At 43.5% G+C, this 25,050-nt stretch overlaps 1 protein-coding gene across 5 annotated transcripts in view; it reads left to right on the top strand.

Annotated features, from left to right (window-relative positions):
* Positions 1–25,050, top strand: part of SFMBT2 (Scm like with four mbt domains 2) — a 259,960-nt gene that overhangs the window by 182,268 nt on the left and 52,642 nt on the right. For 4 of the 5 annotated variants that reach the window (XM_062210951.1, XM_062210948.1, XM_062210950.1 and 1 more), the window contains exons 11-14: positions 3,277–3,403; positions 19,515–19,628; positions 22,602–22,644; positions 24,546–24,637. In XM_062210951.1, the coding sequence (XP_062066935.1) occupies positions 3,277–3,403; positions 19,515–19,628; positions 22,602–22,644; positions 24,546–24,637 (376 nt within the window). The remainder of the gene's footprint in view (positions 1–3,276; positions 3,404–19,514; positions 19,629–22,601; positions 22,645–24,545; positions 24,638–25,050) is intronic. The other variant, XM_062210952.1, reaches the window with a different exon arrangement.

Here is a 25,050-nt window from a genome sequence, read left to right on the forward strand (position 1 = left end):
CAAGTGCTCCCAAATCAACGACTTGTTTTCTGAACCCGCGCTCCTAGAGCTGCTGATTCCTTGCCGCCCCCACCACTCATCTGTACAGCATGGAAAGAGAGAAGGGGGGTGCTTGGCCGAGTCAAGAGAAGCCCAACCCTACACATAAGTCAAAATCTGATTTGGGAGAATTCAGGAGGTTGATTACTGGGTCAGCTTGTACTCAGAAATGCAGAAACAAATCAGCGGTGAAGTTGGAAATCAGGACTCTGTAAATGATTAAATGACCTTTCCACGGGATGACATTGCTTCTGCACAAAAGCAGTTTCTCTCTAGCACTGAGGAGCACGTGATGTGTGTTTAGGCGAGCTGACAGGGAGAGCTGGGAATAACCATGCTCCTTAGAGAACAGCCAGTTTGCTATGAAGGCTTGCTAAGTCCACCGCTACCTTCCTTGACTTTTCGCTGGGCTGGTATCACCGCCGCAGCACTGCTGGCCTCCTGCCTTTCCTTTAGGACAGCAGAGACACTGGGTAACATCGCCCCAACCTTTGACATTGTGCTTTCTGCCTGACAAGGGAAATACTGCTTCCCGTACTCCTCAGCCTTGGAGGAATACATCCTCGAGTTCTCTATGGAGCTACTTTGAGGACAACAGAGTTCCACGAGAGCTTCTTTTGTATCTGTCCCCTGCCTCCAGGCAGCCAGGAGTCATCCAAATGGCTTTTAACTGGGAGAAAAGTAGTCGCCTCCCCAGGTGGCTTCCAGGCTTTCTGGATTTAGCTACCAAGATCAAGTCTATTTTAATGACTTTGCTGGTATATTCATTAGGAATGCCTTTGTTTCTGGCTGTCTGTTTATCTTATAGACAGGATTGTTACTGTCTGCCTGTTGGCATATGCATTGCATTACTGGTACTTTGCTGAATTTGTTAGCTGGCTACAAGTGCTCTTTAATGGACTGCTTATTATGAATTCATTTTTTAATCATACATCTCATGTGTACTAGAGGACTGCCAGTGTAGGATTGGATGCATGGAAGACATTTCCCCAGGGATGTTTAACAATCAGAGGCAGTTAGGAAATGGATTGACACAGCCAAATGCTCAGTAAAGCAAACTCACAGGTAACAGTTTTGCTATTGATCCTTTATGAATTACCCTCAAGCAGTGAGCTGAAACGAAAATAGGTTATGTGGTTGTAGCTTTTCCCTTATTAAGTAGGATAAAATGCGTTTTAACTTACTTAGAAGTTTTTCGAGCTGCCTATTGAGTGGTATTATCAGAAAGAAGCTCAATACATAATATGCTTGGATGAGGCAAGATGAGTTGCAGGAAACATAGCCCACTTAGAATATCCTTGGTTCTTATTTCCAAAGAAATGGAAAGGAGCACAGTGGATTTTCTTGAGGTGCACTGGGTAATTTTTTTCTGGCTATTTAATGTTATCTTTTAATAAGTATTATACAAAGACACATAAATGTGAATTGCCTTGATATCTTCCCATAAGTCACATGAAGATGTAGTCTTACAGGAACCTATTTATTTTGGCTTGTATGTTTTTTTTTGTTTGTTTGTTTTTTTTTTTTTTTTTTTTTTTGACAGGCAGAGTGGACAGTGAGAGAGAGACAGAGAGAAAGGTCTTCCTTTTGCCGTTGGTTCACCCTCCAATGGCCGCCGCGGTAGGCGCGCTGCAGCCGGCGCACCGCGCTGATCCGATGGCAGGAGCCAGGTGCTTCTCCTGGTCTCCCATGGGGTGCAGGGCCCAAGGACTTGGGCCATCCTCCACTGCACTCCCTGGCCACAGCAGAGAGCTGGCCTGGAAGAGGGGCAACCGGGACAGGATTGGTGCCCCAACCGGGACTAGAACCCGGTGTGCCGGCGCCGCAAGGCGGAGGATTAGCCTAGTGAGCCGCGGCTTGGCTTGGCTTGTATGTTTTAAAATAGATATAATCATACAGTTTGTAACATGTGTGATTATAGTTTATAGTCATTGGTGATTTTGGAAAATTTTATTTTCATTTTAAAATAATGTTAGAAGGGACTTTTGCTTCTAGTACTGGCTGAGTAAGTTCAGGTTGAATTTACCTTCCTGTGGACAGCGGCTTTAAACTCTAGACATGTTACCAAAAACAACTTAGTGGAGAAGGAACAAAAAACAGGCACGTTCTGGAGGGAAGCAGGCTGTTGGAATAGAGGAAAGCATGGGGTGAGTGTTCCCTTTTTTAGCCTGAGGGTGGCCAGAGTGGCCAACATGTGGGCTAACCAAGTGAGTGACATGAAACTCAGTCCTTCTGGCCTTGTGAAACAGATTATAGCATTTGGGCAAACACAGGTACTGAAAAGTGGGGGAGACATAGACAGGAGAGAGCCTGGAGGGGGCCCCGCCTAGCTCCTTGGTTGATCACAGAATCATGTGTGTGCCGGGCTGACTCCAAACAACCTAGGTAAGAATAAAAGAACTGAACTGAGATTTGAGCTACTACCTGATGTAGAGTTTGTATTTTGAGACTAACCATGTTAGTTACTTGCTAAAACTGAAGAATTGACTCGTTGGCTAGAATATAGTACAGTTCAGAGTCTCCCCAAATATTACATTATAATATCCACATTTGAATCAAAAAGTTGCTGAGGATGTGAAGAAATGAGAAAATCAGAAATGTTCTCAATATGAAAAATAATCAGAGACCAAACCCAGCATGACCCAGATGTTGGAATCCACAGACAAGCTCATATTTTAAAGCACCTATTATAGCTAAGCTTGATGATGTAAAACAGGACTTCTTAAAGTGTGAGTGATAGATCAACTCCATCAGCCTCATTTAAAAATTTGCTGGAAACACCAATTCTCTGACTCCACTTGTAATCAACTTTGGGGTATAGCCCAGCCATCTGATTTTTAAAGACTAGGCAGGTGATTCTAGTACAACCCAAAGTGTAAGAACTGTAGACATAAAGAAAAATATTCACACGATGTACCAAAAAGAAGTATGGGTGAGTGTGGACCCAGAAGTGGAGAGTATACTCCTGGTCTCACTAGCAAGCAACCACCAGGCCCAGCATTGTCCTAATTTTTGGTGTACAGGAATGAGTGCTATAAGCTTCTTTCCTCATGAATGGTGGGGAAGACAGACATAACATACAAAAGCCTGCGTGTGTGGCCAATAAGTCACATGTGCGTGCGTGTGCACGTAGCACGTGTGTGTGTGTGTCCGTTGCTTCACGTGGCCAGTGCTGCTCCTTCCTGTTATCCTGCTGCTGTCACTGCTGGCTCAGAGTTAGTTCTCTTTCTCTTTCAGACATCGTTCAGTCGGGGTTTCACAAAGAACATGAAACTTGAAGCTGTGAATCCCAGGAATCCCGCAGAGCTCTGTGTGGCTTCGGTCGTCAGCGTGAAGGGCAGGTTGATGTGGCTTCACCTGGAAGGTATGCAGTTTCTTGTCCTTTGGGAGAACTTCGGGCCTGTCTGTAAATAGCAGTGTATATAGGAATGCTAAATTTCTCAGAAGTGCCCCCTCTGACTTCCCTTTTAGTGCAACCAATCTTAAATTATTCAGTGTTCTTAAATAAGTGAAACTAATCAAATATTATGAATTCATTCAGAGGCTCTTATCTTAACTAATCATTTCATGAGTTGAGATGCTGGTGAGATAATTATGTTTGGAACACAGTGGTCTTCTTTACATCTGTGATTCTAAAAGCTAATGTCACAACCAGATGAATACAAGTCACTCGAACTGGTATTTGAGGTCTTGGTTATTATGGGAATAAATTATATATTTACATTTTAATATGAATAATACTCTTTACTTTGGGTTCTTCTGTAGATGCTTAATTCTTCCTTAAAATACTGAGGATGACAGTCAACAGAATTTCAGCTTGTTTGTTCAGTGGTGTTAATGCTCTTCTTTGTAGCTATGGTTATTCCTTCCATGATTTATAACTCTGTAGTTTTAGCTAAGGTTTCATAGTACTAGTTATTTAAAAAGTGTATATGCAAAAAAGAGAGGGGAAATAGATAATAGATAGGTTAACTCTCCTGGTCAGTAATTTAAATCTTACAGCATGCTCATACCACCATTGGAATAGAAAGTGTGGAAGGAAAAATCAAAGAATTGATACCAGCTTCTCCACCCTTCCTTCCTTAATAGGCAGAGGCATGGGAAGGTTTTCGATCAGCCCACAGTCTAATTAACACCATAGCCCAAGAGTGCGGGAAAGATAGGCAGCAGTCACCTCAGCTGACCTCCTTGTGTTGTTTATTCCTGGCAAATAGCATAAAATATGACCGCGGTTTAGTGTTTCAGAGTCCCTTTGAAATAAATGGAAATTCTCAAAAAGGTTGATTGCTTAGTAGGGTTTTTAATCGCATGGCCCCTCCGTGGAATTAACCGAAAAGGAAGGCACAAGCAAGTGGCTATATTTCCAGAGCTACAGGAATAGAACATGACTTTATTTTCATCAGTGCCTGTAGTAGGAGTCAACTGCTGTTAAGAGAAACAAGATCCCTTTGGTGATTTCTAATCCCTAAATTTAACCTGCTCTCTATCACTATACTAAGCCGTGTTAATGAAGTTGGAGTTTTGCTCCCATTATTAATTTGAAAACAAAAATGGTGAAGTTAGAAGCTCAAGTTTCAATCGTGATTATTTACTACATTATGGATAAAAATTCTGTGGCAGTCATTATTTATTTAGCAGTTTCTACTTTCAGCGTGCTTTACAGCTGTTAATTACCTAACACAAACAGCAGTAAGAGTGTCCTGATTTGTATAGATGGAGAAGCCAGCTATGCCATTAAGCTCTGCCTGGGGTTCGATTTCATTACTCTTGACATTTTCTCTGCTGCTTAATTCAGCAGACCCTACAGCTTCCCACTTCTTAACAAGACTGATGAGCAACACTTAGTGTAGATTCAACATTTTTGACAGCACTTTCTCCTTTTGCTTGCAAAGAAATGAAAGTCAGCTCATGTCAGTTCTTTTTCTCATTCCCTGGAGTGCTTTCATCATGATGAAAATTAGTTAGCATTAGGAAATAGATCAGAAAATACACTGTCCATATTGTCAGACTTTACTCATTTAGAATACGTGTTTATAAACAATCTTTGATACTACCTACCAGATGCTATAAATGTTATCTCTTGAATATTATCTGAAATTATTGACCATCAATCCTATCACTTAAAAAACAGATTACACACAAATAAAGTAAAATTCCAGTCTGTTTGGTCTTGCTTGAATTTTGTTGGTTGGTTGGTTTGTTTTTGGGCCTTTCTGGGCTGATGTAAGTTGTTTTCTTTCCCCCGACCAAGGGATTAAGCAACAGGGATTCATCGTGGTCACTCTGCGACTGTTAAATTATTTTATGTGATGATGATGATTCTGAGTATAGGCCGTTAATTGGACACTTCACATTTCTAAAGTGCTTTATGACAATTTTATTAGTTATTTTTCTGCATTAAATTGATTTGAAGTCCTTTTAACGCATTGCTGATTGACCACTTTTAGGTCATTAAGATGATCATTTCTAGTTACTGTTTGACCCATTTTGAGGTCTAGTCGTTCTTTCAGTGTCTCTAAAAGCGGCTTTTGTTGAAAGGGGAGCAATGAATAACATAAATGAGATTCCTGTGATACTATTTTGGGTGTATATTTGAAAAAGGATCCTAAGGTTTCGCAGACTGCCCTTAGGAAGGACAGTTGCGGTGCCGGGTTCAGTGTTCTGGAATGGATGCTGTGCTGCTCTTGCTCATCTCGATATTCGGTGATCAGTCACCTCTGCAAATACGAACATCAGGAAGTCACTTTCCGTTCTAGTGCCTCTAGCACTGTAGCTCGCACACTGGTTCACATACTCAGGTCTGCCTTCCTACAAACCAAGTAACCTTATATTCACGTCGACACGGGTGTTTTCCTTGGTCTCACAGCTGTTCGACCCGCTGAAGGATTTACATCTTCCTTGGCTTCTCTTGCGAGATCCACTGGCTCAGAATCCTTTTCCCTGGACATTAGACTAAATATAAACCCAACCAAGACTTCACTTTCTGCCTCAGATGAGAGCTTGTAGAAATCTGGGTTGCATTTCCAGAGGTGAACAGATGGCGATGGATTAACAGAACTTTGAATAGTTTCTTACGGCTAGTTCGACAACAGAAATTTTATGGAAAAAAATTTAGTTTTAATAGATGTGGTAAAATGTATGTAACATAACATTTAGCATTTCAGTTAAACCTTTTTAATGTAGAGTTTTGGGACATTAGGTACATTCCTATTGCTCTGCAACCATCTTCACCATGCATCTCCAAACCTTTTTCACCTTGCCGAATGGAAACTGCACCCATTAGACACAACTTCCCATTCGCTCCCACCCTCAGCCCCTGGCTCCAAGTCTTTTTTTTTAAAATTGATTAATTAATTAATTATTTGAAAGACTTAGAGAGAGAAGGAGAGGCAGAGAAAGATAGAAAGAGAGGTCTTTCCTCTGCTGGTTCACTTCCCAGATGGCCACAATGACGGGAACTGTGCCGATATGAAGCCAGGAGCCAGGAGCTTCTTCTAGGTCTTCCACGTGGGTGCAGGGGCCCAAGCACTTGGGCCATCTTCTACTGCTTTCCCAGGCCATCGCAGAGAGCTAGATGAGAAGTGGAACAGCGGGGACTCAAGCCGGCACCCATATGGGATGTCGGCACTGCAGGTGGCGGCTTTACCTGCTATGCCACAGCGCCAGCCCTGGCCCCAAGTCTTAGACTTTCTGCTTCATTGACGTTGACTAACCTAGGTATTTCATATGGCTGGAATTGTACAGTATCTCATGAAAATTGTAAAGTATTTTATAAAATTGATTGCTTTGCAAGATTTGTTACTAATAATAGTTCCAGGTTTCTAAACTACAATTTGCATGCTATCTTTTGATCCTCACAAACCTGGCTACCTTATCATCAAGAATATTAAGATATATAAATCTCATAGTTTCTTCTGAATGAAGGAGTTAGCTGTAAAGTCATAACTCTTGATTCCTAGTTGTACAGATATTGTGTCTCAGATTTTTGTCTTTTCAGCTTACTTTCTTTTATGAAATTCTTTTGGTTGCCAGTATTAGACAATATGAGAAAAATATCTATAGTTGATGGTCATCTGAACTAAAAATAGAAAACTGAAAGAAAAATCTGTGGTCCTCCCAGGATTTTTACATGTTAGAATGTTGTTGAACAGAAGGCAATAAGACAATTAGTAATGGCTCAAACCAGTGCTTTGCCAACTTACTAGGCCTTTGATTTACCTGGGAATCTTATTAAAATTAGATTATGATTGAGTGAGTATGAGGTAGAACCCAAGAGCCTTCATTTCTTAAAAAAATTTCTTTATGGTGCCTAGTTAGCTGATCTGACATCGCGTGGCAAGGGATTAAATATTTATTTGTTTCAAGCAGCAAAAATCTAGGGGTAATCAGAGAACATCTGATTGTCGGCTAGAGGACTTTACTCAGTAGCAAGGCGCCTTCTACCTTTCTGCTCCATCATCCTGTTAGCTGGGGGCGTTTGTCCTAATTACCAGACAACTTTGCCTCCAGGCATTGTCCTCGTGTTCCAGGAAGCTAAAGCCACATCATCTGTCTGGTTCTGAAAGCTGGCTTATAGGTTTCACCAGTGACACGTGCTTAAGTCTCATTGGCAAAAAGGAGTTCCACGGCCACCATGAACTCCCAGGAAACCGAGTGATGTTTTCCAGCCTCTATAGGAAAAAAGAAGATGACGGGTTGGCTTTTGGGCAGCCAGTCTGCCACATTTTTCAACACGTGTGTCACATGTATCCCAGAGAGTAAGGAGGCCCAGAGCTGGCCAGCAGGTTCAATGAAAAGGATGCCGTTAGTAAGACACGTATATAGATAGGGAAGGGATTGAGCACAGAGATAGTGATGGACGCGTGGGAGAATCGGCAAGTAAAGTATTTTCTGTGACTTCTAGCTGACAGCTCTGCCCTTCAGTTGCATCTCCTCCTGCAGAAAGCTTCTGTTCTTGATTGAATGCGTGATTATGATCTTGATGATAATTTTACAGTTTCTTGATTGTGATGCTGTTTTCTGGTTCTAAAGGTGCAAAAAAATACTTCAACAGACTGTTGGCCGTCTTCGGTCCTGGCAGTGCCGAGTCCCAGTGGAAGACACGTGTGCTTAGTGAGACCCTTACCCATCAGAGCAGTATGGGGTCCCCACCGAGGTGTACTATTTCTCATTCTCTGAAGAGAGGACCACTTTACTCTAAGAGTCCAACAGAGTAGAAAATGACCTTGAGAATAGTCAAAGAATTTTAAATTGTTCTTCACTACAAAGGTGCTAGAAAATGGAATAAGATGTGACACCTTTTTTTTCCCCTTTTAAGATTTAAAAAATTATTGGAAAGAGTTACAGAAAGAGTGATCTTCCATCCTCTGGTTCACTCCCCAGGAACCAGGAGCTTCATCTCGGTGTCCTATGTGGGTGGCAGGTGCACAGACACTTGGGCAATCTTTTGCTGCTTTTCCCAGGCCATCAGCAGGGAGGTAGATCAGAAGCAGAGCAGCTGGGGCACAAACCAGCACCCATATGGGATGCCAGCATTGCAGGTGGCAGCTTTACATGCTGTGCCACAGTGCCAGCCCCAAGACAGGACTCTTATTGCTAGTATTTATTTCTGACCAATCCAGCTTCATCTATATTTGTTTGCCCAGAATTAACTAAAGCCCTTAGTAGTCTGGATAGGGATTTAGCCTCCAGTTTTCTTTGCTAGGGAAATAGTCTCTGGGCCCTGACTAAAAGGAAGGGAAAATGCTGTATCTTATCTGTGTGTCCATGTCAGAATGTCGAGTTCCGTTTCCCTCCCCGGTAAGGGATGTGGGGATATGAGTGAGAGCCAGCTGAACTCCGGGCTGAGATGTTGTTATCAGATGCACCTGTGTGCAGCCCGTGTTACTGCAGGGACACGTCTTCCAGAGAAGCCCTGTTGGATGCTGTGGAGCGGATAGGAATGAGCTGACACAGTTCTTCAAGTGGTAATGTTAGACTGGCATGCAAGCCATTGTAAATGATAGGGGATTCTAAAATGTGATAGGCATTCATAGGAGAGGGAGGGAGGGAGGAAGAGAGAGAGACAGAGAGAGAAAGAGAAACTGACAGTATCCAAGGTGTAGAATCATAAAGACTGGAAGAGGTGGCATTTGGGGTGAGACTTGAAGAGTGGGTACTCAAGGGGGAAAAGATGTCAATCTTGCCAATGAGATTTCAATTCTTGGTGACCCAGGAGGAGATGGGACCTCATTAAAAGGAATCAGGGACTCAGGTTTAGAAGGGAATAGGGACACAGGTTTAGAATGGAATATAGATATTTTAAGATGTGGGTAGCATTCCAGGTGAAGATGATTGGTCAGTAGCTACAATTTGGACATTTGAAGTCCTGATCAGAAGCTACAAAACATATGGGCCCATGGGACCGGCGCTTCGGCACAGTGGGTTAACGCCCTGGCCTGAAACGCCAGCATCCCATATAGGCGCCGGTTCAAGACCCGGCTGCTCCACTTCCAATCCAGCTCTCTGCTATGGCCTGGGAAAGCAGTAGAAGATGGCCTAAGCCCTTGGGCCCCTGCACCTGCTTGGGAGACCTGGAAGAAGCTCCTGGCTCCTGACTTCCAATCAGTGCAGCTCCAGCCGTTGAGGCCAATTGGGGAGTGAACCAGTGTATGGAAGACCTCCCTCTCTCTTTCTCTGCCTCTCCTCTCTCTGTATAACTCTGACTTTCAAATAAATAAATAAATCTTTAAAAAATTTAAAATAATATGGGCCCAGTGACCATATACTTTGTTTAACTGATACTATCAGCAAAAGAGGTACTAGACAGTGTGCTTGGGCTGCTCCGTGGTGGCTATGCCTGGCTGGAGCTAACTGACAAGCGCTCCAGGGTCTATACTGCGAGGTTCGAATCCCTGTGGCCTGATAGAGTGGGGATGGGAATTGAGAAGCAGGCAGGATCCTGTGTGTGCAAAAGTGGAATCAGTGAGTTGAAACCCAACAGCAAACCACCCTGTGAGGCCAAGGACACACCTGCTCCCTGCTGAATCCGATGCTGCCTCTTGGGTGCCTGGCCCCATGGCTGTGCTGTGGGGTGAAGTGAGGCTATGCAAGTGAGCTCAGGGCCTTGTGGCTGAAGGGAGATGCCGGGGCTTGGCTGAGCAGGGCACCTGAGCACCATTTATAAGATGGGAGAAAACACTGCCCGTGTCCTAAGATGCTTGTGACGTTAATTGACTCGTGGAAATCAGTTAAAACCATTTTAGACCCATAGGAAAAATTTAGGAATGGTCTCTATTATTTTTACCCTCGTTATTATTCATATTAATGCCTTGCCTAGAAGAACTGTGACATGTTCCCCGTGTTACTGAGGATTAAGTATTTCAGTGCATTACCTGGGGCAGGGATGGCTTTTAGGAGACAAAGGTTGCAACGACTAGCAAGCTTCATTACCACTAAATGATTCAGCTCTTTTAAAACAGTCGCTGCCATGGTAAGAGTGTTTTGAAGAGAGCATTAGACGTGAGTGGCAGACAAAATCATGTTTGGAAATGAGGAATCCTGTTACAAGTTAAAACGGGCGGGGAATTTGCAATTAATGGTTATGTCGTTTTTCAAAGATGTATTTATTTGAAAGGCAGAGTTACACAAAGAGGAAGAGACAAAAAAGAAGTCGTCCATCCACTGGTTCATTCATTCCCCAAATGGCCACAGTAGCTAGGGCTGACCCAGGCCCAAACCAGAACATCCGGGACTCCCCTGTGAGTTCAGGGGCCCAAGAACTTGAGCCATCTTCCGCTGCCTTCCCAGGCCTATTAGCAGACAACTGGATGGGAAGGGGAGCAGCTAGGACCGGAACCTGTGCTGTCTGGGATGCCCACATTGCAGGCAACAGCTTAAGCTGCTATACCACAACACTGGCCCTGTATTTAGTGTCTTTGAATTTTGTTTTATTTTATTGTTAAAGATTTATTTATTTATTTGAAAGTCAGAGTTACAGAGAAAGAGAGAGAGAGAGAGAGAGAGGTCTTCCATCTGCTGGTTCACTCCCCAGATGGCCGCAATGGCTGGAGCTGTGCCAATTCGGAGCGAGGAGCTTCTTCCAGGTCTCCCATGAGGGTGCAGGGGCCCAAGCACTTGGGCCATCTTCCACTGCTTCCCCAGGCCATAGCAGAGAGCTGGATTGAAAGTGGAGCAGCTGGGACTCGAACCAACGCCCATATGGGATCTGGCACTGCAGGCGGTGGCTTTACCTGCTATGCCACAGTGCCAACCCCTGTCTTTGCATTTTTAATTTATATATGGGGTGATGACTCTTAGGATTTGTTATCAGCTTCTTTCTGTTCTGGTTTGTATAAAAAAAACCATAATAATAAAGAATAGAAATAAAAACATGAAGAAGACCCAAAGGGTGCTTATCTGTGTAGAAGTATTGGAATTTAAATTCAGTCAACTTAGCTCAAGACATCAACTTATGCTATTAGCAGTCCTCATGATACTTACTTTTCTGCTGCCCACTGAAAGGACATCAAGAGAAAATGAAATTGTCCCATAATTAATAATGGCCAAATACGCTCCATAAACTTCAGCCAGTGAATCTGTGCTGTGTATAGCTTTGGAAAGTGAGATTTCAGAGTTCAGGAATTGGCACCCATTGCACACTGACAAGCCCATTACATGCAGGGTCCCATCCCTGCCTGATTCCTCATTTCTGTTGGCGCCGTGAAGAGCAGTGTCAGGGCTCTTTAAAAAGCCAGTGGCCCGTCTGCATAGGTGTTCACAAACAAGGAGCAGTGACGACTCCAGAGGACGTAGGATCTCTCCTTTGCCAGTCTTGAGAGATGCCTGGCGTTTTGGAATGGTCCTCTGGCGTTTTCTGCTTCATCTGGTTTGGGTGTCTGTGTCTTGACTACGGTGCTACTGGATTCAAGCACGGGCTGCTGGGCTGGCTTCCCTTCTGTGCGCTGCCTAGAATGTGGCCTCGCCACCTACAGGAGGACCCCTCGACTGGCTAGCCTTGTTGGGGTCATGCCCCTGGCGGCTCACCTGTTGCTCTCACCTGCTGCATTCTGTGTGTTCTGGACAGGGATAGTGGGAGGGCTTAGTGGGTTAGCATACTCTCCATCTCTTGCTTTGATTGGTTATTTCTTGTGTGTGTGTGTGTGTGTTAACTTAGGGCATGAACGTTTCTCTCCATTCATTTGTATAAGTACTGCGCGCTAACGGGTTGCGCCACCGGAGCTCCCTCTCCATTCATTTGTAATTCTCATCTCCAGCTTGTTTCCAATTCTTGCTTCTGTGCTGCATTTGACCTTCCCTGGCCCCACCTTCAAAGTCTCTTTTCATCTTCTCCAGAATCCTGGACCCGGCAGGTTACTCTTCCCGCTGACCCCTCTTTTCCCCATGAATTATCTTGGTTGCACTTATTCACACAGAAAAGCCAGAATTTTTGAAAGTTCTTTTCTCTGGTGCCCGAGCACAATCTCATCTTTCTCTGTGACTTCGGTGGCGTGGAGGGGGTGACCCACAGTCCCAGCGAACTCAGCCGTGGCTTCCATGGTTATCCACTGGCAGAACACGTGCAGTTGGCTCCCAGCATCCCCAAAACTGAGTGCATGAATGCTCTGGCTACTTTGGCCTTTTCTTCGAGGGTCTTCCCTCAAACTGAATGGCACCATGATTTTACCCAAGTTGGAAACCAAACTGGAAACTCCACTGCCTCCTATCACCACTAGTTACTCCAGTTCCCTCCTCACTGCCACATGCCACACTTCAGCTTTTGCTCCTTGTTCTCATGACATCATTACTCTCGCCACTGCACTCTGTGCCAACTTCATGGGACTCCCAGAACTGATCCCTGAAATACAATCCTTGCTTTCCTCCTCATTTTCAGTGAGCCTATATTTCTTTTGGAGTAAAGACGAAATTCTGTACTGTGGGACTCAGCAGCCTTGCATCCTGGATATGTGCTCTTGGGTATCTTAGGAATCTTGGGTATCTTAGGAATTTCAGATCTCTTTTATTTGTACACTCTATCCAGTGAAACTTATCCTCGAGTCTACCTTGCAGAATGGTTGAAGAGATTGGCTGAGTGGCATCTGTAAAGTGCTCACCATCATGGTTGGCACGTGATAGTAAGAACTCAGTAGATGGAGCTTGTAGATGATATAGTTCGAGGCAGCACCTTTTCTTTTCAGATTTGCCACTCTGCAGGAGCATGTGCCCCAGCCAATGGGACCTATTCCTGACTGTGCATCACGCACACACAGTACAGTGTTTATACAAGACATTCTGTGCACTTTGCTCGCTAAATATTTGCTGGCTAGGAGGAATAAATAATGCATGCATTTCTGAACAAAATAGCAATTTTACAGCAGTTCCAAGTTGCCAACCAAAATTTGAGACAATGACAATTTATCTTTATAATCTAAAATTTAAAAACTCCTTGATCAGTGTGTGGGTATGCACTTGGTTCAGTGCCAAAAAAAAAAAACCACTCTGCCCAACCTAATCAACAAGAGTCCTATTGAAATACATATTCCTGGGGCCTAACACAGACCTGGTACATCAGATTCCCTGGGAGCAAAATACGAGAATCTACATTTTGAAGTCCCCTTCCTTGAATCTTCTGTACTCTGGAGTTTGCAGACTATTCTAATAAGGGCCCCTTAAGCCTTCCCTTTATTCGTGAAGAAGTCAGGAGGCTAATAAGCATTTTGCAGATACTTGCGAAAAACGAACCAAGGGAAAATGCAAATGCGAAAATAATTGTATTTCAGGACAGTGTGGGTCGCTTGCAGATCTTTAAAAGCAGGCATGGGCTGTGTGCAGCATTTGTGGGAGAAGCTGCTTCAGCAGGTTAGGGTATGGGAGCAGTATTTCCTGGACAGATCGAGGAGGTGGCCCCAGAGGGGGAGCTGTCTAGGGGATGTGGCTTTCAGTACCACCGCTTGTGTGCTCCTCAGAAAGTCGGCGCCTCTGAGGTTCTTGCTGGATGGCAGCGGACTTGACTCTGGCTCTGTTAAGTAAAATGGAAATGAGTTTGGGAGGCTCTTGATGAGAGAATGGGGAATCATCTCTGCCGAGGACTTGGCAGAGGGCCCAAAGCAAAGGTTGGTTCTTTTTTTTTAAGCTGTGCTGCCATTGAGAGGAATGTGACTTCTCAGTGACCATGTTCTCACTCTGGAGGCCGGACCCCTGGGTAGAAATCCTGAGCTTGCCACCGCCTGCCTTAGGAGCCAGGGCTGATCTGGCTGCTCCTCCTCCTGTGGGAAAAGCTGCCTCCTAGTGGGAATTCTGCAAAAGGGATGTGGGACCCTAATAGGAAGGAGTGAATGGTCTCTTCCCCTTCCAAAATAACAATAATAATAATAATAGTAACGATGATAATAGTAAGAATAAGGAAGAGGAGGAGAAAGACTTAAAAAAGAGAACCATCCTCCTCAAATGCTTACCAAGGCTCTGCAGCTAATTGCCCACACTCAGAGTCTCCATCTTCCACTTAACCTGCTGGCTGACCTTTTCTCGTCCCTCAGCTTACTCATCTCTGAAATGGGAAAGAAAGTAGCCCTGTCTCTGAGGGTTGTGAGGATTAAACGTTTCAGTGCTGTGAGTTGGCCCTTAGGTGAATGGAGCTCTTTGCACACACACGACTTTAACTCCATCTCTGTTGTTTCCCTTCAGACTGTTTCCCATCATCCCTTGGTCTTATCAGTCACAATTGTGCTCATCCTGTTATTCCTTAGGAATCTGGCTCTGGAGCTGGCAAAGGGATGCTTTAAGAGCTTGCCTGTGCATAAGCATTTGCAGAGGGTCTCCAGCATCCAGTTCTCGCTTGCTCCTGGATGATCAGACTCACTTCTCTTCTAGTGTTTTCCCTGTTCATCTCACACTCAGGCCTATCAGCACCTGGCCCACCTTTTAATTTCCAGTGGGGACATAAAACAAAGTTAACTCATTTCCTCAAATGCCACTGAACCTTTCTTTCCATCCCAGCTTCTAACAGAGATGAAGAGGTTTTATCAATTCTGTTACTGAAATAAACGAACACCCTTGACCTTCCTCATGGTTGATCCAGCCTCTGTCCCCTCACATCCCTCCTGCCTCTGGGCCTCTGGTTTCCCTGTAAAATCTCCACTCTCCAGCTCACCCATTCTTTTTTATTGTTTTTTTTTAAAGATGTATTTATTTATTTGAAAGTCAGAGTTACACACAGAGAGAAGGACAGGCAGAGAGAGAGAGAGAGAGAGAGGGGTCTTCCATCCACTGATTCACTCCCCAGCTGGCTGCTGCAAGGGCTGGAGCTGCGCCGATCTGAGCCAGGAGCCAGGAGCTTCTTCTGGGTCTCCCACGTGCATGCAGGGGCCCAAGGACTTGGGCCATCTTCCACTGCTTTTCCTGGCTATAGCAGAGAGTTGGTTCAAAAGTGGAGCAGCTGGGACTTGAACCAGCGCCATATGGGATTCTGGCACTGCAGGTTGTGGCGGCTTTACCCCCTATGCCACAGTGCCTGCCCCTCACCCATTCCTGTTCTCTGTCTTCTGTGATTCACTGGGAGTGAAGTGATTCCATCATGTCTGTAGGAGTTTGATAGGATTGTGGTCCAAGCAAGACACTTCAGCATCCAGCCAAGTAATCTCCTTTTTCCATCCTGATGTTCTGGATAGAGCAGGTCATCAGGTGTTGCAGGTCGGTACCCTGTACCATCCGTGGGAAGCAGCTGTGATCTGGTCTCTGCAACCTGAAAGTCCAGTAGAACTTTGAGATCTGCTGGTTTCAGGACAGGAAGCAGACCTCAGGAGGTGGCAAATTGCAGAAATATTATAATATTTCAGTGTGATTCTCATGAATTTCTATGCATGTAAATTTACTGTATGAGTTTGGAAAGTCTCTTGTCTTTTGGTAGCAATGAAATGATTCACTGTGGTTGAGTTTTTATTTGCCCCTCATTAATCTGATCCCTTGGCAATACCTTATTATATAGGAGAGTCTTCTTTCTTCTCTGGATATCTTTGGTTGTGTTGTTATTATTGTGGGACTCGTGAAGGTCGTGGTTGCAAAAATAGACAAAAATTCATAAAAGTATCTTTAACTAGATTCTCCATTCCACTTCTGCAGCACTCCCAGCCATAGCCACCTGATTTTTTTGTTTTAATTTTATTTATTTATTTGAGAGGTAGAGTTCCAGACAGAGAGAGGGAAAGGCACAGAGAGAGGTCTTCCATCTACTGGTTCACTCCCCAGATGGCAGCAATGGCTGGAGCTGAGCTGATTGGAAGCCAGGAGCTTCCTCTGGATCTCCCACGCAGGTGCAGGGGCCCAAGCATTTGGGCCATTTTGCACTGCTTTCCCAGACCATAGCAGGGAGCTGGATCGGAAGAGGAGCAGCTGAGAATTGAACTGGCACTCATAGGCAGAGGCTTAGCCCACTACACCACAGCACCAGCCCCGTCTACCTGATTCTTTTTCCTAATGGATACCCTCTGTTTTAGTATTTTTCATCGCCTTCCAGATATTTTATGCACATGTGAATATATGTTATTTCCCCCTCTTAAACAGGTGGTAGGTAGTGATCTGTATTTGCACAATTTCTGCCTGTCTTTTCTTTTTATTAGCTTCCTAATATAGTTGGGAAATCTTCACATGTAACTGTATAAGAAAGTCTCACTTTTTCAGAACTGCACAATATTCCATCATTTGAAGGTTCCCTAATTTCCGTAAGTACTTTGCCATAAATGGGGATTTAGGTTTCTTGGTGGTTTTGGAGATGGTTTCCAGATGAGAAGAAACAAGGAGAATACATACTGGCTGGAGGCAGCCTACACAGAGTCAGAGATTGAGCATGGTTTTACGATGTTCAAAAGGAATTTGTCAGGGCCGGTGCTGTAGCATAGTGGGTAAAGCTGCCACCTGCAGCACCAGCATCCCATGTGGGCGCCGGTTGATTCCCGGCTGCTCCACTTTGGATCCAGCTCTCTGCTCATGGCCTGGGAAAGCAGTAGAAGATGGCCCAAGTCCTTGGGCCTCTACACCCATGTGGGAGACCTGAAGGAAGCTCCTGGCTTCTGATTGGCACAGCTCCGGCCATTGTGGCCAGTTAGGGAGTAGATGGAAGACCTCTCTCTCTCTCTCTGCCTGTCCTTCTCTCTGTGTGTAACTCTGACTTTCAAATAAATAAATAAATCTTTTTTAAAAAAAGGAATTTGTTTATAAAGAACAATGCAATGAATTTTAGTGGCACATTCAATTTTGCCTGTGTACTTTTGGAAATTGTTGAATAATTAAGGAGATAAAATCTTTATCTTAAAAGATTCTGTGCATCTGATCAGATGCATTTATATTGATAAGGTAGAGAATTGGTACCTATCATTCAAAATGGGGTTTGAAATGCTTTGAGGTCAAGAAAACTTCCTTGGGTGATAAATAACCCACTTTTCCATTGGTTTTATTTAATAGATATCTTAATGGAATGGATTTCTGGTGGGAGGAAGGCAGCACTATAACTCTGATGAAAAGGTGGTTGACACATCTTAGCTCATAAATATTTGTGTAATTGAACGAGAAGCTTGATCAAAGAATTGTAAAGTATGATAAAGACAGCCGTGGCAATATATTAATGTATACATTGTACAGAAGTGTATATATTAAAGCAGTCATGTACACGATGTTTAAACTCAAAGAAGATTGGAAGATGAAAGTCATAATTTAGGAAGGAATAAGCTGTAAAGTTCATTTTATGCTTCCTTTTGAAGTATTGCTTCTAATGACCTTGAAAATTTTATTTGATTCTAAGCATAAATCTGGAAACGCGAAGGTCTCTAGGAAATCAGTTTAACCTGGTAGCAGAATCATTGAGAAGGCAGGAGATGCTGTTTTTTGATTCTGAAGAGGAGACCTCTTTGCTGGAAGCCCTGGAGTGCCAACTGCCCTTTAGGAGAGGGAGACCCACTGGGAGGGTTTGTTTCCCTTTCGTCTGTTTTTGGAATATTCTTTGTTGCTTATTTAGTAATTTCTTTGGCAGTTAGGTTAAAGATTGATGGAGTCATATTATACTAGACAGAAACAATTTCTCTTCATTTAACTTTGTGCGAAAATAAACCCTGTAAACCGCCTTGCATTCCTTTCATTAATATGCCACTCAAAGTATGAGAAGTCAGGATTGGCAATGTTGAGTGTGGATTTCTTGCAGGAGAAATCAGAAGTTCAGAGTGACACATGGTGATGATAACATGCATGTATAAACATCTGTCAGTGTGCACAGCTCTGTCTATACACCAGTATATTGGTTTAACACTCAATTAGGAGCTGACACTCACCGACTAACTTTCTCACGATATCTGCTTTGTGTTAAGCAGTGGGACATAGGGAGCCCGTGAAGCTAGCATTGGAGGTGGGACCATTTTCTGTTTAGCTGATGGTACTTAGCACGCAGGTTAGGAAAGGAGATAGGATTCAAAATGCATCAGATGTTATGTGATGATCTGAATGTGTGATAGGGTTTGCTCTGTTATTTTTATCTTGGTTCACTGTGAAGAAGACAAAGCAAAGCAACAGCTATTGCCTGGAGTCACCATCTATTATTAGAGATCTTATATTTTGATTATTGGTCCAAGAATGTCTTCCCTCAAAGTATTTTGTCTTAAGAATTAATGATTTCATGTAGCATTTTGTTGGAGCCAGTTTGCTGAGTTCCACATTTATTCTCTAAGGAGGCAGAGCTCCTTGAAACTTTCACACCCACTATTATCCAGATTTGTTGTTTCTGAATTTCTCAGCTGCAATGCTGGTTTATCAGAGAGTATTAGTTATTGGGATTACAAAACAGGGTGTGATAGGCAGGTCCCACTAAGAAGACTTTCCCACATAAGGAGCTTTTGTGTGACATGACCAAAGTCTGCACACCACAAAGTGAGTTCAGTGGAAGTGACTGCAGCCAAGCTGATGAGTGAGTAAGGAATTGTCTTGTCTCTTGTCTGCGCGGCTTGTGATTGCCATCGCCTTGTACTGGAAGCATTTAGCCCTGATGTTTGCCTTTCTTTAGTTGAAGGTTGATCTTTGGTGTTGCCTGAAGTTTGCCATGGCAGCTTACTACAACTGTTCCTGTGGCTCGCACCCCACGCTCTGTCCCATTTCATCAATTTCAAGGCTGTTCTTAGGATAGGGACTGCCTTCCCTTTCCAACCTGTCTGCCCAGATGCCAATCTTTGCCAAGGTTTTCCTCACTCCCCCCCCGCCCCAGAGGAAAGTATCTGTTTTTTTTCCACCTCCTACTTATGTTGAATCCTCCTGCGTTCTCACTCTCTTATATAAAACCTTGAGTATTTGGGTCTGTCGTGAGACTATAAACCCCTATAATGTCATACCTTCCATGTTGCTGTTATCTATTTGTTTTTTTATCTTTCAGAAGAATGGTTTTTTTCAGTCTGAGGAATGCTCTGCTATTTGTTTTTCTTCTCTTTGCTCACTTGTACCCGTGACCTTGTCTCTTCCCAATGCAGGCCTGCAGACTCCTGTCTCAGAAGTCATTGTGGATGTGGAGTCCATGGACATCTTCCCCGTGGGCTGGTGCGAAGCAAATGCTTACCCGTTGACCACACCACACAAGACAGTCTGTAAGTGTTGCCCGTGTGTGATCTTGGTGAACAGATAAGAAAGGTACAACCCAAAAATGAAAATCAAAAAGGTTTGGATTTCTCCATGGAACACCGGTACTCTTGTTGTCTGGGGTATCCTTTAAGTATCTGCTTGAGCTCAACAGTCAGAATGAAGTCACAGCCAGCAGGCAACTGAAGGTTACGGGAAGGAGGCAAACACATGGAATCTCCGCTTTGGATTTTTTTGAATATAGTCCATTATTTTGATTGGGAAAAAATTTAAGTTAAGAGGCTGTATTTTCTTGTTATGATTTAGCTCTTTCTAAAGAGCTAAATTTTCTTGTGAGGTTTCCCCTAAAGTTAAAGGGCTCATAATTGGTCCCAGCAGTTTATTTAACATCCTGACAAGCACTTAACCTACTCTTAGCACTAACTAATTGCAGAGATTTCAGCTACAGTTAAAAAAATGTATTACTTCACATCCTTTTGATCCAAGAAATACCACATAAAACCAATACCAATAGTTAAACAATCCAGTGCACACATATACACTGAAATAATACAACATATTTTAATATATTGTAGATGATTATCATGAAATGGTACACTGTAAAGATTCAAACTTAACACACCTTTGCATTTATTATTTTGTTCTAATGTCTATCAACAAATATTATTTAAAATTGTTGGTACTTGGATCCAGCTTTGTGGCATACTGGGTTAAGGCACAGTGGGTTAAGGATTCACTGCTGCATTCCGTGTGAGTGCTAGTTCAAATCCCAGCTGCTCCACTTCTGATCCAGCTCCCTGCTGATGCTCCTGGGAAAGCCGAGGAAGTTGGTGCAAGTGCTTGTGCCCCTGCCATCCATGTGGGAGACCCGGATGGAGTTCCAGGCTCCTGGCTTTTGCCTGGCCTAGCCTGAGCCATTGTTGCCGGTTGGGGAATGAATCAGCAGATGGAAGAGCTCTCTCTCTTCTCTTTCACTCTCTCTCTAACTCTGGTTTTCAAGTAAATGAATAAATCTTAAAAATAATTGTAAGTACTCTCACCCTTTGTAACAGACTGTATTTCTAATACTCCCTTTCTGGAATTTATCGGCCAGCTTTCCTCCTTTCTAACAACCTGTCCCATGGCACACTTCTGTGGATTCTCAGAATGTGGCTATAAACCAAGTTCCATCTCGTGCCTGGCCTCTTCATTCCCAAAGTCAGCAGATTTGAAGGGTTGCCTGCTCAGTATTCACTGAGTACAGGAGTAGGACATGACATGCATGAAATAGAGTGGGCAGTTCAAGTTCTGGAGAGGTGGATTTTAGAGAGGGCTTCTCTCCCTGATAACATCCTACTCAGTGCACCCAACCCAGTTAGAGTAATAGCTTTTCATTTTAAGCTATTCCTACAGCTTGGAGCGTAGAATAGTCATTTTGGTATCAGAGACACCCTCTTTGTCCTAGTGTTGCTTTTTCTTATCTCGCCCAGCCAGCCTGGCCAACAGTCAAATCCTCCCTGTGATCTATCATGGGGTTGAGGCTCAACCCTCTGTGTCGCTCAGATAGGACCTAGGGGCCTGTATCCTCTTCCTTCTTCCTTCACATGGATATGGGAGGCTGCAGGTGCCTTGGGCTTTTCTGATGCAAAGTCACATGTGAGTTAAGGTAAATATAGTAACATTTCCTGTTTCCTCTATTGCTTATTTTTTTATTTAAAAATTACTTATCAATTTATTTGAAAGAGAAGACAGACAGATAAACAGAGGTCTCCCATTGGCTAGTTCATTCTCCAAACGTCCACAACAGCTGCAGCTGGACCAAGCTGAAGCCAGGAGCCCAGAAGTCAATCTGAGTCTCCCACATGGGTGGCGGGGACCCAAGTACTTGAACCGTCATCTGCTGCCCCCTCAGCATGTGCACCAGCAGGAAGCTGGACTCCAGAGTGGTGCTGAGACTCAGTCTCAGGTGCTCTGAAACAGGCTGCAGGTGTCCCAAGCGATGTCTTAATCATTGTGCCAGATACCCCCACCGTGCTGTTTCCTCTTGGTCTTGCATTTTGCCCCCAGGTCTGTTGGCTCCCAACCAGACCTGCACCCAGACCACTGCAATCAGACCTCCTCACCCTTAGTAATAAAGGCTGAGTTGGACAACCTACTCTGTACTCATTCTTCAGCTTGGGAATCACAAAACTTACACTTTTTGTTAGAGTGCCAATGAGAATTAAATACCAAAAAAATCCAAGGTCCTGGAAATTTTGTTAATGCTCTTATCTATTCTTGTAAACATTTCCTACATGTACATCTTGCTTAAAAGAGGCTAACTCTAATAAACCTGCCAGACGGCTAACATTTTGGAAGTTTATGCTTCTGTTGGAAGATGCAGGATTATCTGAGCCAACATTAATAGGTGCCAAAAACTCTGGTGTAATTTTCTTACGGTGATCCTAATCTATTATAAAAGGCAGTGTTCTAATTCAAAAAATCAGTGCTTGGTGGATTGTATGCAGCCACAGTTGCCAGTCACCAATTCTCCTTTCAGCACGAAAATGTTTTAGTTTGAATGCATGCCTGTGGTCCTAATTTGGAGTGTGCTGTTAAGGTAAAATTTTCACCTTATCATAATTTCTGTGGGGGGAAAAAAAAAAAAACGTTCTGGAGAATTGTGCTCGCAACCGTTTGTCTTAATGTGTGCATTTATTCCAGGCACAGAATGCACACTCTTTTTCTTTCTTGTTAAAAGCACATCTTAAAATAAAGTAGCCAGTGCAGGGATAAGATGAAATGTACCAAGTTCTATTCAGATCTCATGTCTGATGACTCAACTTTTTTCTATACTATAAGAAATTCATATAAAGTTGTGGCTTCATTGAAATAATGTCATCGTTTTAAATTGTTCCTTTAAAAAGACATTTTTTATTCTAAGCCAGCTTTTAAAAATGTTATCTGCCTCCCTACCAAAGCTGATTTTCTTTTTCTTTTTTTCCCTTTTGCTCATCACACAGCACAAAAGAAGAGAAAGATTGCAGTTGTGCAACCAGAAAAACAGTACGTTGTTTTGTTTCTTTTCTCCTCAGAATTACATAGTAAACTGCAGAATGTCTTTATAGGGGGTCAGAAGCATGACTTTTTATTAGGGAGTTAGCTTGCAATTAGCTCAGTAATAAAGGTGATAGCAATGTATAGCTATTGTTACTTCTTGCACACCTGTTGTATGCAAGATACAAAGGCTACTGCCAAAAGGACCCTACAGCTTAGACTGTCATTTCTCAAATAGCCCAAACTCATACACAGATAGCAGTGGCTGTCATCTCAATGCCCCCAGCCACCCCGTGTGGCGAGTGCAGTGCGTGTGTACAGCCCCTGCCCCCACACCTGGAAGGTGAACGTCTCGCCTGCCTCCCTGGCCACGGTCAGGCTGTGTGGTGGACGGCTTCAGTCTAACTGCAGCTTGCCACTTTCCAGATGGATGAGTTTGAACAAGTTGTTTTAGTCCTCTGCATCTCAATGTCCTCATTTGTAAGATGCCTGTTCCTAATGGTTTTTATGAGGATTAAATCAGATCACATTTAAAAAAAAAAAAATAAGGAAAAAAAGAACTTGTGGGACTTAAATTGTTGGACAAATATAGGTCCCCACCCTGCATTTCACTTTTAAGGGGAAAAGAGATGCTAGGGCAGAGTGTGTACACAAAGGCAGTGTGTTTTTGAAAAGCTGTAACTGCTGGTAGCATCTCTATAAATTGAAAGACACTTAAAACAGACTAAAGGGTACGTTCCATGCCACGTGGTTCTGTTTTCTTAAGTACATAAAGTTATCTGAATGGAAAGGGAACTGAAAACGGTATTTTTCATGTTTTCAAGTTTGGGATTTAACATGGAATTGAGCAGTGCTGTGGTTATTTGAATGAGCATGACAGTCTTGCGGCTGCTTTGTGTGCATTTGTTTCTAAATGCAGTGTATCAGGTTAATAAACAGACTCCACTGCACTGGCACAGTGTTGAAGTAGAACATTTACTGCCATCCCATGACTGAGTCCAAATCCGCACTCCTGACTTTGAAGTCTGCAGTCCGTGGGCTAAGGGTGCTCACCCTTTACACTGATCAGCCACCCAGAGAGCTTCCAGAGACACAGATTGCTTTCCCCGACCCCAGATTTCTGATTCAGGATGCCTGTGGTGGGACCTGAGGCTCTGGATTTCTGACAGGCACCCTGGTGACCCTGATGCTTCAAGTTGGAGAGGCTGTAGTTGGAGAACTAACTACTGCCATAGATGAGCCCACTAAGATCTCTCTCACCGACTTCGTCTGAGTTTATGTAGCTTTTGGATTCTGTACTTACTGGGCAGCCACAGTATTACCTGTGGATATACCTGATATACCTCTCTTTGCCTAAGGCCCCATATTAAAAATATTTTTCAACAATTTTTTTAAATTTAACTGTAACAGATTTCTCTCTTGGGATAAGCCTACTTCACGATTTCGGAATCCCAAGTTCAATCGTTTTCTTTTAAGATCGTTTTTTTGTATGGCCATGATCCACATAAGCACGGGGATCAGAAATCAAAGGTAGTGGAAAATGGTTTTCAATTAAGCACTGAAGTGGAAAAGTGCGACTTGAAGTGTAAGGTAATGTTTTCTTCATGCCTAAGATATAATGGAAGACATTATTCCAATTCTGTAACAAGAGACCAGCCCGGCAGCGACCACACTCATGGAATAGTGATGGCCACTCAGGGACAGATGTTCGTAGGGTTTTCAGGGTCATCAGAAGCGACTGAAAATAACTCTTCTGGAGTAATCTTCTTTTATGTGGCCTTATTGCTAGTGCTTCTATCCACACCTGCTGTCTTGAGATGCTCTTATCTTGGATTTATGAAATGATCTCTTACATGATGAACAGACTTTGGAATGTGATATTTTCTCCTGTAGTTGGTGACCCTTTGTAGTTTTGTTTTCTCTACTGACAGATTACCATCCACAGTGCCTGTAGAGAAAATACCTCATGACCTGTGCTTATTCCCTCACCTGGACACCACAGGTAAATGATACCACCAAGGGCTGTCTTCTTCTAACTTGCACCTGTGACTGTGGACATGTATATATTTTTAGTTCAGTATGAGATTATCTCAACTTTGAGTGTATTTATTTATTTATGGGATAGAGTTACAGAGAGAGAGAGAGACAGAGAGAAAGGTCTCCCATCTGCTGGTTCACTCCCCAAATGGCCACAACAGGAGGAGCTGAGCCTATCAGAAGCCAGGAGCCAGGATCTTCTTCCAGGTCTCCCACGTGGGTGTAGGGGCCCAAGGACTTGGGCCATCTTCTACTGCTTTCCCAGGCCATAGCAGAGAGCTGGATCAGAAGTGGAGCAGCCAGGATTTGAACCAGCGCCCATATAGAATGCTGGTGCCACAGATGAAGGCTTAACCTACTGTGCCACAGCACTGGCCC

The sequence above is a fragment of the Lepus europaeus genome, chromosome 14 (genome assembly GCF_033115175.1).
Source record: "Lepus europaeus isolate LE1 chromosome 14, mLepTim1.pri, whole genome shotgun sequence".
Lineage (NCBI taxonomy): Eukaryota > Metazoa > Chordata > Mammalia > Lagomorpha > Leporidae > Lepus > Lepus europaeus.